The 14,266-nt window shown below is 31.9% G+C and overlaps 1 protein-coding gene across 3 annotated transcripts in view; it reads left to right on the plus strand.

The window, feature by feature from the left end:
• The window catches only part of LOC121372754 (protein henna-like), a 34,638-nt gene extending 21,784 nt beyond the window's left edge, over positions 1–12,854 (plus strand). For all 3 annotated transcript variants that reach the window (XM_041499245.1, XM_041499246.1, XM_041499247.1), the window contains 10 exons: positions 1,989–2,077; positions 4,536–4,603; positions 5,125–5,175; positions 5,825–5,970; positions 6,885–7,020; positions 7,716–7,842; positions 8,171–8,266; positions 8,961–9,094; positions 9,422–9,537; positions 9,962–12,854. In XM_041499245.1, the coding sequence (XP_041355179.1) occupies positions 1,989–2,077; positions 4,536–4,603; positions 5,125–5,175; positions 5,825–5,970; positions 6,885–7,020; positions 7,716–7,842; positions 8,171–8,266; positions 8,961–9,094; positions 9,422–9,537; positions 9,962–10,005 (1,007 nt within the window). In that variant the 3' untranslated portion in view covers positions 10,006–12,854. The remainder of the gene's footprint in view (positions 1–1,988; positions 2,078–4,535; positions 4,604–5,124; positions 5,176–5,824; positions 5,971–6,884; positions 7,021–7,715; positions 7,843–8,170; positions 8,267–8,960; positions 9,095–9,421; positions 9,538–9,961) is intronic.
• The last annotated feature ends 1,412 nt before the right edge of the window (positions 12,855–14,266 follow it).

Consider the following 14,266-nt stretch of genomic DNA (forward strand, 5'->3'; position numbering starts at 1 on the left):
AAAATGTCACACTCATTTAGAGTCTTGAGTCTAGATTAAATGTTTTAAAAGCACGGGACCTGGTCATCTTGCTGGTTGTATTAGTACAAAATTGATTTTATGCAAACTAGGTTCAACACCTATAAGCTTATACTTTTTTGACATTTCATGTCATTTTGTGATAATTTCTTGCTTAAAATATTACATTTTTACTCAATTCGTTCTATGCTAGTAGCCCAGTTATCTTCAAGCTGATATTTATAGTAACACAAAATAGCTTTTGCCATTGTGAACCCTATAATTGTTTACATTTAATAATAATAATACTTTATTTAAAAAGGGTAATTCAGTTAGTACATAACTATTCTCTCCTGAATACATGTCTATGAATCAAAGGATACTACATAACAATGTAAACTATACAATAGGCCTATATACAAATGTACAAGGCATATGTTGTGCTCATACAACTCAGTTTCATAATATGTAGCAAAATGAACAGTGAAGATTAAAGAGGGTTTTTTATATATCCTTTGATTTCATTTATTTATAATATCTTTCTTGGATTATTACCTCTTATATATTTAATTTTGTTTGGTTCATAGTTTTTGCCATTGTGAGTCCTGACTAACATATTTTGACATTTCATGTCATTTATTTCTAATAGTTTGCTTGGAATATTAAGTGTTACACATTATTAATGTGATGTTCTTGTGATGTTGGTAATAAAACAATGTATTTTACTGTAAAAATACAAAATTGATTGTTTTTTATGGCATTAAAGTTTGTTCTTGATCATTGATTATTTTTGAACCAATTAAAGATAATTGATTTTTAATGTATTTATTGTTATTTTCTAATTATAATGAATATTGTTTTAGAAATATTCTAGGTAAGATGATTTGAATAGATTAGTTTCTGTTATTTGGATATGTTATGATATATGGCTGTGAAAACCATTTGGGAGGGGAATATGTAAGCTAATACTTAAATATACCCAAGTGAGTCTACACACGTGCATACACACACGCATGCACGTGCATACACACACACACAGAGTAATATTTGACACTACAATTTTATTTTGGATATGCAGTTAATATATTTGTAAGCAATAAATATGATTTAACATTATGTAAACTGTTCTGAGGAATTTCAGTTCATTTAACATAAATATTCCATGATATTTTATTAGCTTTCTTTTTAAAATTGTCTAATAGAATGACAAGCATATATTAGTATGTCAGGGCCATTCCAGAATTGATTACATCGGGGCAGTGGGAGGTACTGTAATGATTATTTTATGCGAAGTGAGTCTTCTGCAGTTTTCCCTGTATTTGATTTAAAGGGACTGTCCTGAGTTTGCAGCCATTGTAAGATGTTTCCAGCTAACAGTCTTTTTACATGTAGGCAACTAAAATTATGTATTAAATACATTTTCTTGTTTAGAGTACTGGTGTCTGTATATCCAGTGAATTTGTGGTAATTTTCTAATATTACAGTCAGTTTTAATTTTACTTCATAGTACATGTTTTGTCTATACAAAATTATTGGAAAGTAAAATCTGGTTTGGGCCGCTCTAAACATTAGAATGAAAAACCACTGTGTTTATACAAACATTTATTATTTACAGACTGATATGCTAAACAAGAAAATGTATTAAATACCGGTATGTAATTTTTGTCATGAAATACACTCAGTTAGTTGGAAATATTTTACATTGGAATCAAACTCAGGATATAACCCTTAAGAAAGATAAAAGAAAAAAAGAAAAAAGAAAACAAATTAATTTTGTAGCTACTGGAACACATGTATATGGTTTCCCATCATCCCACTTGACCAAACTGTCATGAATATTTTTTTTATTTTTTATTTTTATTATTTATAGATAAGCTATTTATTTCAAGGTATTTAATTTAAGATAATTGAATTTAATTAAAATGTTCTTTGATACTTTATTAATCTTCTTTTTATTAATTATAATTTTTCATTTCAAATATTAATTTCAGTTCCCTGGTTTCCGAGGAAGATCAATGAACTGGACAGATTTGCTAATCAGATCTTGAGCTATGGATCAGAACTTGATGCAAATCATCCGGTATAACTGTAAATTGTGATAATATCTTTAACATAATGATTGATAATTGTGATGATAATGATGATGATGGTGATGATGGTGATTATGATGGTGATGGTGATGATAATGATGATGATGATGATATTGATAATGATGACATTAAGGCTGTCTAAAAATTGTTACCAGTAATTAATATGTAATTTTTAAACTTTAAACTGTAGAATGAGTGGCCATCTTGAATTGGCAATTATACATGTAGGTAAGGCAAATAATAAATAAATCAATCAACAAATAAATAATAAATAAATAAATAAGCATTTCATTGTATTCCACATCTTAAGACATGAAATTTTTTGTTCAGTAACATATTGACCAAAAAATTATAATAGTTTTTATTATTTTATAACAGATCAAGCACATGCCACAAAACTTGCTATTGTCACTTAGTGAGATTTACAACCTCTTTGTAGCAAGGCTTTTAAAGGCTTTTAAAGTTGCTGAGAAAACTCTTTTATATATGTGTCAAAATTATTAACTGGCATGTGTTATACTAAATCCTTTTGACAATTGTATTATTTACTTCACATACTGGTATATTTTTGGGGTGGGCTTTAATAGCTGTTAGTAGAGTGCTCACCTGAGGTACGATGGGTGGCAGGATCGATTGCCTTCTATAGACTTGTTTTTTCTCCCCTTATAATTTTAGTGCTAAAATCACATCGTAAAATGGGGTCCAGGGCCCCGTTCCATGAAGCGATCTTAGCCCTAAGATTACCTTAAGTGCATAGCTACCCTATGCACTTAAGTTGATCTTAGGGCTAAGATCACTTCATGGAACGGGGCCCAGTACCTTACAACTGATAGATTATATCAAAGGCAATGGCCTGTTTTTGGACACATTTCCCGGGGCACTCAAAGGGCATGTCCAGGATAGACATGATTAAACCTTTAGTGGTTATAAACACATCAAATGATAGAAAGTTAAAAGTTTGTTTTGTTTAATGACACCACTAGAGCACATTGATTTATTAATCATTGGCTATTGGATGTCAAACATTTGGTAAATGTCAAATGATAGAATTAATGATTGAAAGGTAATGGTATGTGCTGTCCTGTCTATCTGAAAGTGCATACTGTACTGGTGTTTTATCAGTAGGAGTAGCCATTTCCAGCAGTTTTTTCTCTCTTTCTCGACAGTGCCAAAATAACCACATAATAATAGACTAAATATATGTGGTTTAAAATGTGCTGAAGTGTCGCTAAACAGTCACCTTTTCTTTCGTACATATCTATTTTTTCATATTACGCACACCTTCATATATGTGTTCAGTGCCCCATAGTACAGTTAAAATCGTAGAAATATATATATATATATATATATATATATATATATCCTATATTTTCACCATGTTATTGGCTGATTCTGGGCAAATCTTTTCACTCTATCAAAATACTGGCTTGAGAATAACTGTTTAACTGGTATCATCACTGTTTCAAGTAGTTTTTGTTTGCATAAACTTAAAACTTAGTCTATAAACATAATTTTTACTCTGCATTGTAAAGAGATATGGCCTTGACTATGATAACTGGTTTGTCATTAGAATGGGACTATAAGTTTTGTCTCCGTTTGTTCATCTGTCTGTCTGTTGTCCGACATAGATTTTTTTCACAATGCTTCAAAATATAGCACTGAAATTATTGTGTATTGTTTTACCATTTAGAATTACAGAATTGATCAGGTTTGATTTTCATGGCGATTTACTCATTTTTATACGCCCGTCTATGATGGGTCATATTATGGTATGGCATTGTCCGTCCGTCCATACGTCTGTTAACTTTTTCTTGTCCGGACCATATCTTGCATGCAGATGCATACAGGACCACCAAACCTCACATGTAGGAACAACTTGGGATGGCAGTATGTCGCATACTATTACTAGGTCACTGTGACTTACTTTTCACGGTTTACTGCACATAACATTAAATCCTTGTCCGGACCATATCTTGCGTACAGATGTATACAGGACCATCAAACCTCACAACTTGGGATGGCAGTATGTCACATAATATTACTAGGCCACTGTGACCTACTTTTCACAATCTACTGCATATAACAGTAAATCCTTGTCCAAACCATATCTTGCATACAGGACCATCAAACCTCACATGTAGGAACAACTTGGGATGGTGGTGTGTCACATACAATTACTAGGTCACTGTGATACAAATAACGGGTGTATCATGTACCTCACCGGTACTGTTGTTTGACAAGAGTTATGGTCCTTGAACTTATGGGATATGAAATTTGTTTAGCCCAGTAGTGGACACACTTCTTTAGCAGTACTCCCATAATGCTTGTTATCCTTTAGCTAACAGGAAATGTTTTATTTACCGACACACTCAACACATTTTATTTACGGTTATATGGCATCAGTTAGCTAACAGTGTCTGTTTAACTACATGTAACTCATTATTTCAGGGTTTTACAGACCCAGTGTACAGAGCAAGGAGAAAGGAGTTTGCTGATATAGCTTTTCATTACAAACAGTAAGTTGAGACCATTGGAGAAAATTGAAAGTTGAAGTTATTTTGTATAACGACACCACTAGAGCACAGCTGAAATTTTAACAGGGGAGTCCAGACTGGCAAGCAAAGTTTATGGTGGGGGGGGGGGTTAAGTCATGCTCACTTGAGCAGAGGGTTTGAACCCTCAACCCCCCCCCCCCTGCACAGTGATTAATTAATCAACAAGTATTGGATGTCAAACAGCAAGGGATCTTTTATATGTGCTTTCCCATAGACACTAGTCCTGCAATTTAAAGAATTTGAAATCATTAATGAATTCATGGCATTGGCTGTCTTTAATGAAAACATAAATGAGTTACTGATATCTGGGTTTTTAAACTGTCTTGATATTCCTTCATCCATGGTTTTTTCTCATTCAGAAAATCACTCTAATACTTGGTCATTTACAAATACAATACTTACTAATGATGTATGTAACATATGTTTTACAACTGAATAGAAATATGTGGGTTTATTTTGTTGTCCTTTTTTAATCATTTCAGTGGTACAGCAATTCCTAGAGTTGAATACACTGAAGATGAGAAAAAGACTTGGTATGTATGTAGTCCATTTCCTAGCATAGAAATACATGTATAGTGAAACCGGTTTAAACCGGATCACACTGGGGATCTAATAATTATCCCATTTAGACAGGAGCCAGTGTTTAGAGGGTCGTACTTTATAATTTTGAAAATTTGGGACCATGAAACTTGGCTGGTTTTGACAGGATTCCAGTTTGTTCAGTGTCCAGTTTAGACAGGTTTCACTGTATCTAGTTTTTGTCTCATCTACAACATTAGTTACAAACAGGTGATACAGGTACATGTATTACTTTTTCAGTGGTAATGGCATCAGTAATGCTTATGAGACTAGTTTAAATTTTTATCTTTTGTTCTCCAGCTAAAAGTTATCCGATAACTGGCCTTTTTAAACTGAAATTATTCATTTGAAAGCAATGTTTGTATATTAATACTTTACATGCTGTTTAATCATTAATCATAATCTGTTTGTTGTGATAATTTGGACAAGAAAATTAGAAGAAGAAAAAGTTTACGGTGTACATGGCAGGGCTGTACATAACAGATGAATCAAATATTTGGATTATAATTATTTTTAACAATTTTTCTAATGATAATTATGCAGAACAGTCTTCATCCACTGAACACGTTTGGACACCACTCCCATACTTCTTTGTTTCTTCAGGGGGACAATATTTACGGAACTGACAAAGCTGTACAAGACTCACGCCTGTCGGGAATTCAACCATGTGTTCCCCATTCTCATTGACAACTGTGGTTACCGTGCCGACAACATTCCACAGCTACAAGATATTTCCGACTTTCTTAAAGGCAAGTTATCTTAGTTCAACAATATTACTTTGACATCAAGTGTGTCATTAGCTAGGTTCAGTATTTACATGAATCCCCTTTTTGGCCATTTATTTTCTTGTTTGCTGTTCTTTGCCTTCAATAAATTAAAGATGAGCCATAATATATACTACACTTGTTAAAATATTTTAGAGATACAGAATTTTATTCCAAATTTTAATTTACATATCTGTAATATTTATAATTTTGCACAGCTCTTTTCACTGTGTTTTAACTTAACTTTAGATTTTTCATATTGAATTGATCAACACTTTTTCATGTACAGTACTTACCTGTGCTTGACTCCCACTAGTTGATGTTCATTAAACATTAATTAATTCATGAAATGCAAAAGTTCATCATCAAAGTAAACACATTTAAAAATTTCTGTTTGCCCATTCATGTTACCTAACTAGCATTTTGTCTTCTTGTGGTTTTGCCCATTGGGCTAATTCTCATTCCAGCCAGTGCACCATGACTGGTATATCAAAGACTGTGGTATGTACTAGTGATAGAAACAAGAATTTTTTTTCATTAGTCCACCGGGCAAATACATCTAGAAATTACTTGTCCACCAATATTTTCACTTGTCCAAATAAATGATTTGTTTTATTCAAGTACCAGGATGATGTTTTTGATTGCTCAGAATAAAATTACACTGAAAAAGATCCCTTGTTGCTAATTGAAAAAGAGTAGCCCATGAAGTGGCAACAGCAGGTTTCATCTCTCAATATCTGTGTGGTCCTTAACCATATGTCTGACGCCATACAACCATAAATAAAATGTGTTGAGTGCGTTGTTAAATAAAACATTTCCTTCTTCTTCTTGTGGTTTTAGATTTTGGTAAACAGAATCAGTGTATATTTTTACAAACAGATTGTATTATTTTTTAACAGACTGCACTGGCTTCACTCTGAGACCTGTGGCAGGTTTGCTGTCATCGCGTGACTTCCTTGCTGGCCTAGCTTTCCGTGTGTTCCACTCAACTCAGTACATTCGACACGGCTCCAAACCCATGTACACCCCAGAACCGTAAGTTTCTTTTATTCATGGATATTTTTCATAACTATTGTATTTTGACTTTCTGACAAGTTTAATTTTCAGAGAATTCAATTCCAATTCAGGAAATTTTACTGGGCTCAGAAAAAATTAAAAACCATTTGTTTTTTAATTAATGGACCTTTTTTAAAGATGCATTTTCTTACTGTAGTGTAGTTTTCTTACATTTAATTTTCACAGAATTTGTATCAACATAATTGTGGAATGCATAGTAAATGAGTTATCTCCCTTAATAATCCATGTTGCATGTAATCTCCATTAAACATGCAAGTATCTCAAATATACTGTACATTTTCAATATAATTTTAGACAATAGTAAGCTATTTCCTATGAAATATAGTAAGCAGTTACAGTCCTGATGGCAATGGTTGTTCTACAATCATTTTGTGTCATGAAAGTCTTTTAAATTGTTTACTTAAAAAAGTACTATAGAGCAAAAATATAATAGGCCTTTTAAGTAAAGGGAAAAAACCCATAGTAACATTGAGCTTAACTAATCTAACTGAATGAGATCTGATGTTACAGCTTAATATCCTTTTGATTCCGATCTCCACTTAAAGCTGTTAGAACTGACTCTTCAAAGTTCTGATAGGAATATTGCATCATTGTTGTAGTAACGTTACTTCAGGCACCGATGTCATTTTGTGTTTATTTGCTCATTGTTTCAGTGATGTCTGCCATGAATTGCTGGGCCACGTTCCCTTGTTTGCTGATCCACCTTTTGCACAGTTCTCACAGGAAATTGGACTTGCAAGTCTTGGTGCACCAGAAGAATACATCCATAAACTTGCTACTGTTAGTTTACTGAATATACTTTTATATAATATATCATTTTATTAATATTATTATTTTCATATTGGCCTTGGTGTCAGTCCAAGGACTGTTGTAATAGCCCCGGCAGGCTGTAATAGCCCCAGGAGGCTGTAATAGCCCCAGGAGGCTGTAATAGACCCAGGCAGGTTGTATTGGCTCTATTAATACCATTAACTTGTATTATATTTTACAATATTTTTCTTCAAGGACCATGTGCCTTTTAATGGTGAATCCAGATTGTAGTTTCTTTAATCACCAAACATTTCATTGCAATAGGGAACCGATTCTCATTTTACATTTCAATTTACAGTTGTACTGGTTCACCGTGGAGTTTGGGCTGTGTCGTCAAGAGGGACAACTCAAGGCATATGGAGCTGGTCTTCTGTCCTCTTTTGGAGAACTTAAAGTACGTACATTCTTCACTAGATGTAACCCCTGCTAGGCATGGGAAAGTTTAGATTGGGTGTATAGTGGCCTTATGATTCCTGTGTAGATAGCCAGCCTTCATTAGCCGAGGCTATATACACGGCTGCCATGTATATAGCCCCATCTATGTTAATTACAGTTGAATTAATGGAATTCATGTCTGTATGCAATAATAGTATTTAGCACAATGTTTGTATGGTAGTTGACTTGACTTGAGCATTAAAAGATCCTGATGAAATGCAGCATCGACTAAGTAAAAAAACGGCATTCAGCAGTACAAATCAAGAAAGGAGAAGCAATCAGAAGCATGTGAAACTGTTAAAACGGCATTGGGCATTATATTCTAGATAACTATGTTTATATATTATATGGGGACTTCATAAATGATGAAAAAGAATAAATTTTATTGTAATAATGTAAAAATATCTTTTGGTGCATTCAGTGATATGAGTGTATGAAACTTGGGTCAAAGTTGCAACTGTGAACAATAAGAACATTAAAAAAATCAATTTAATTTTTTTTTTTTTTTTTTTTTTTTAAAGAACTAGATTAATTTTGAATTTTATATCACAATTTTTTTTATTATTATTTTTTAAAACCAAACTAGTTTATAGTAGGCAAGACATTTTGATTCTGTGGAATTCTATGTTAATTTTGTGTTTCTATTTGTACAGTACTGCTTGACCGACAAGCCAGAGAAACTTCCGTTTGATCCAGCGATGACCTGTGTCAAGGAATACCCAATTACATCGTACCAACCAGTCTACTATGTGGCTAACAGTTTTGAAGATGCTAAAGAGAAACTTGAGTAGGTAGTTTTGTGTCACGTCATTTGAATATCAGTTGGGGTTTTCTGTTCTACTTATATATTATATATTGCACATCAATATGACAAAAACAGTAGCATACTCGTAAAGATGAACCTTTGTACAAGAAACAATAACATGGAGATCTACATAAACCAGTGTTGAATTAACATCGACACCAAATAGCAACTTCAAGTTTATATAGAGAATTTGTTGTTACCTAAATATTACACTTACTGCAATGAAATGTAAAATTCTGTCATATTTTTTGTTATACTTTCTTTTTGTATTATACAGCTAAATGTGTGTATTCTGTTTATTTTTAACAGATTGTTTGCACAGACTATTCCTCGCCCATTCACTGCGTGGTACAATGCCTACACTCAGAGTGTGGAAGTCATCAACAGCAAGGAACAAGTCATCAACTTGACCAAAGCCATAAGAGGTCAGAAATATTGTATAATTTATAATTACTAACTTGCAACTGTCATACAATTTACTCTATTCTGATTGATCGATGTCACTAAACAACTGAATGTTATCCTTCTATAAACCTCAGAAAATGATGCTATTACATCAAATGGGACATCATTATGTTTTGTGAATTTATTGACATTTAACAGTGACAAATTTAGTATAAAATCACTGCACTATTTTTTTTTTTTTACTACATATTTCCAGTGAGAAGTATAAGCTGTATTTTTAAAACTTGAGATGTTTTTTCTAAGTAAGTATAACAAATCTGGTTTTTTCTTTAAAATGCTTTAAAAGAAAATACCTAGCTTATAAAACCATATTTATGGGTAAACATTTGTATTAAGTTTTAATCAACTTTTAAAATGAAAATGATTCATTCTTGTCTATTTTAGGTGATCTGGGACTGCTTGAAGATGCCATTTCTAAACTGAAGTAAACAGGGAAGGCAGTGAATTAAAATTATATTTGGAAAACTGACGGCATTAAATGATCACTCAACTTAAGTCATAGCAAACAGGGTTTAAAATTACTGTTGTGTTGTAATTTGTTGAAAGAAGAAGATCTAGCAATTTTTGTCTTATGTGTTACTATTGTCATCTGTGGGATTTTATTTAGTGGTATGCAACCCAAAAGTACTATCTGCTTAGTAAAGGTGGCTGCTTCAACAGGTTTGATTGTAAGTTGGCAATTGTGTTTTTTGTACATATATTTTGGCTATGTCAAGGATAAGGTGATTTTCAATCTTTATTTTACATTGTTATAATTAGGTACATAAAAACTAGTTGGGTTAAAACAGAAGTGAGTTCAATCTGAGTCTATAGTCTATAACTGATTGTAGACTAGTAAATATTATAGTCTATGATTGTAGACTAGTAAATATTATAGTCTATAACTGATTGTAGACTAGTAAATAGTATAGTCTATATCTGATTCTAGACTAGTAAATAGTATAGTCTATAACTGATTGTAGACCAGTAAATAGTATAGTCTATATCTGATTCTAGACTAGTAAATAGTATAGTCTATAACTGATTGTAGACCAGTAAATAGTATAGTCTATATCTGATTCTAGACTAGTAAATAGTATAGTCTATAACTGATTGTAGACTAGTAAATAGTATAGTCTATATCTGATTCTAGACTAGTAAATAGTATAGTCTATAACTGATTGTAGACTAGTAAATAGTATAGTCTATATCTGATTCTAGACTAGTAAATAGTATAGTCTATAACTGATTGTAGACTAGTAAATAGTATAGTCTATATCTGATTCTAGACTAGTAAATAGTATAGTCTATAACTGATTGTAGACCAGTAAATAGTATAGTCTATATCTGATTCTAGACTAGTAAATAGTATAGTCTATAACTGATTGTAGACTAGTAAATAGTATAGTCTATATCTGATTCTAGACTAGTAAATAGTATAGTCTATAACTGATTGTAGACCAGTAAATAGTATAGTCTATATCTGATTCTAGACTAGTAAATAGTATAGTCTATAACTGATTGTAGACCAGTAAATAGTATAGTCTATATCTGATTCTAGACTAGTAAATAGTATAGTCTATAACTGATTGTAGACCAGTAAATAGTATAGTCTATATCTGATTCTAGACTAGTAAATAGTATAGTCTATAACTGATTGTAGACTAGTAAATAGTATAGTCTATATCTGATTCTAGACTAGTAAATAGTATAGTCTATATCTGATTGTAGACTAGTAAATAGTATAGTCTATAACTGATTGTAGACTAGTAAATAGTATAGTCTATAACTGATTGTAGACTAGTAAATAGTATAGTCTATAACTGATTGTAGACTAGTAAATAGTATAGTCTATATCTGATTCTAGACTAGTAAATAGTATAGTCTATAACTGATTGTAGACTAGTGGGATCTGGTTCCAATCGGATGGAAGAAAGCTATATGTAATTGAAAAGAATTTTGTAACTTCACACCTCTGCCTAAGTTTATATTAACAAGTGTTTACATCAAATGCTCATGTGTACAATTTTAACTGAACTAGTTTTTATCTATACACATAGTATACTGAGAGGCATAAAAACACAATATGTATTCAAAATATTTTTTCTTATATCCATTGCGTTATTTATGTCTCTCAGAATACTTATTGTTTGCCTTTTGAATCATAATATATCAGTATACTGGTATACTGCACATTCTACTTATTTACAGTTGATTTTATATTTTGACATTGTTAGATTCAATAGTTTATGGGAAAAAATTTTTGTTAGGATTCATAACATTATTATTTGTAGGATGTTGAATTTATCACATCAAAAACACTTTTTACACTTTACATTTGTAAACAGGTATGTAAGTTTTTTGTATATTTACCACAGCATAAAACTTTTATTTCCATAGGCCTATACTGTATTTAAACTAACAATGTAAACACATATACAATTGAAAATCTAGTCAGGTTATCATTTAATAAATATTATAGAATTGCTTTAAAGTGATCTAGTCATGTAAACATTGCATTAAACACTTCTTTACTCTCAGGCGGTATAAATATCTAGGATTTTTTGTATAGTAGATAATTAACTATGATAAATCAAATTCAGTTTAAAACAATAGGATTTCTTTGTTTTTTAAATTGTATTCAAATGTGACAGATTTGATTGAAATGCAGACTCAAATGCATAATACATGTAGTAAGGATTACTCAGAATGCAATACATTTTTTGTTTCATTATTTGATAGTTAAGTAACTATTTGGAGAGTAATTTGACATAAGATTCAAATATGAACCAGGGCTCCATTCTACGAAGCAATCTTAGCACTAAGATTACCGTAAGTGCATAATTACCATATGCATTTAAGGTGACCTTGGCACTAAGATTGCTTCGTGGAATAGGCCCAGATGTAGTGTTTGGATTATATATTCAGCAGATTTGCTTGGACATTCCAAACACTGTTTACACCCAACAAGTATAAAAAATTGTTTTCATATTAATATTTACCGTGTATATACTATTATGTTTTTCATTTTTAAAAAATTGTCATTTTTGGTGACTGGTGTGCAAGTTTAAATTTTAACTCAATGTGGGATTTTTATATACATTTTAGCCCGGTTTCTTTTACTTAAGGACCAAGATTGGTTACCGTTACATATTTTATAACCATTGTTCTTGTTACGGATGTACTTATTTTATAATGGCTTTTAAGTTGCAGTTAATTAACAGGAATATTAACACATATTGCATTTACAAATTTATAACAAAGCAATATTTTATGCTATTAAAAGTTATGAAATATTTATAGTGTGTATTATTGTGAATACATATACTTCTCAACTGTACACTATGTATGAAATAATTAAAACTGTATTCGATTGCAATTTTCATAAAAGCCGGACGAGGTTAGTATGCATTACTTGCAGGGATTGAAATGTTGTTTTTAAAAATCCAAAACCAGTCTATTTTTCAATGTACCGGTAAATTAAAAGGCAGACTAATGAGGTTCTATGTATTGATGATTTAGTATACTGAACTCCACTGAAAAAGCACCAGTCAGATTTGTAGTTGTCAAAATGATACGAGAAGAAATAATAATACATTTATCCGATTTTGTATAACTGAATGTAATCTGGTAGGTAATAAATAACCCCAAAATTGTGTACAAGGGTTAGGGTTATTGTATTTTACAGCAACCCAACACTTATTAACAAATTAACAACTGAAAATTGGGTGGTTTGTTTTTTGTGGAGTTCAGTATACTTTAATCTTAAAAACTAAGTTTATCCATCATTGCGTGTGTATATTGTATAGAGAATAACTAGTTAATGACGTAGGATATCTGCTTTATCCTTTGAAGGTAAGGATGGAAAATTCTGTGAGGCTCTGCCGAGTGGAATTTCTCATTCGGTCTTAACAGGATAAAGCAGATATCCAACGTCATTAACTAGTTATCTTTATCCTGCAGACCATAAAAATTCAGAGGAAAAGCTATTATTACTGTTATTTTAGCCACAATGTATGATGTAGAGGTCAAATGAGTTATTTTGTAATGTAGCAATGCATGTGATGTCACTCATACATGGGCGGATCCAAGGGGGGGGACCAGGGGGACGCGTCCCCCCCAAAAATTGTTCAAGTGCCCTCAAAATGTCCAAGTGCCCTTTTTGTTTGTAGAATTTTTTTTTTTTTAAGTAAACAATAATTATATTGTAGATAAATGAAATCAAGATTTTCGTGTACATGCGCAAGCTTGCAGATATGTGTCTGTGTTATTGAGTCTCAATGGGGCCCCATTGAGGTTCTAACGCGAGTGACGCCAATTTACTTCATTATTGCTAGTATATTATGACGTAGAACTGTAGGAATTCATATTAATTGTAAATATCAAAACTTGTAGTAAGGTGCCCTTTTGACGAGTCAATGTGCCCTTCTTTTTTGGTCCCCCCCTAAAAATATTTCCTGGATCCGCCCATGCTCATATGACTTTGGCTAATAGCAGGATATGACTTTGCTTTATCCGTCATCATATTCTGTCAATAGAAACGGTGGTTGCAGGATAAAATAGTATGAACAGGTAAGTTGTCCTTTGATAGTTCATTTTTGAATCTTAAAATATGTTCCTTCGGTAGGCCTATAGTTAATTTTTGAATCTTAAAATATGTTCCTTTGGTAGGCCTATAGTTCATTTTTGAATCTTAAAATATGTTCCTTT

This window comes from Gigantopelta aegis, chromosome 4 (assembly GCF_016097555.1).
Source record: "Gigantopelta aegis isolate Gae_Host chromosome 4, Gae_host_genome, whole genome shotgun sequence".
Lineage (NCBI taxonomy): Eukaryota > Metazoa > Mollusca > Gastropoda > Neomphalida > Peltospiridae > Gigantopelta > Gigantopelta aegis.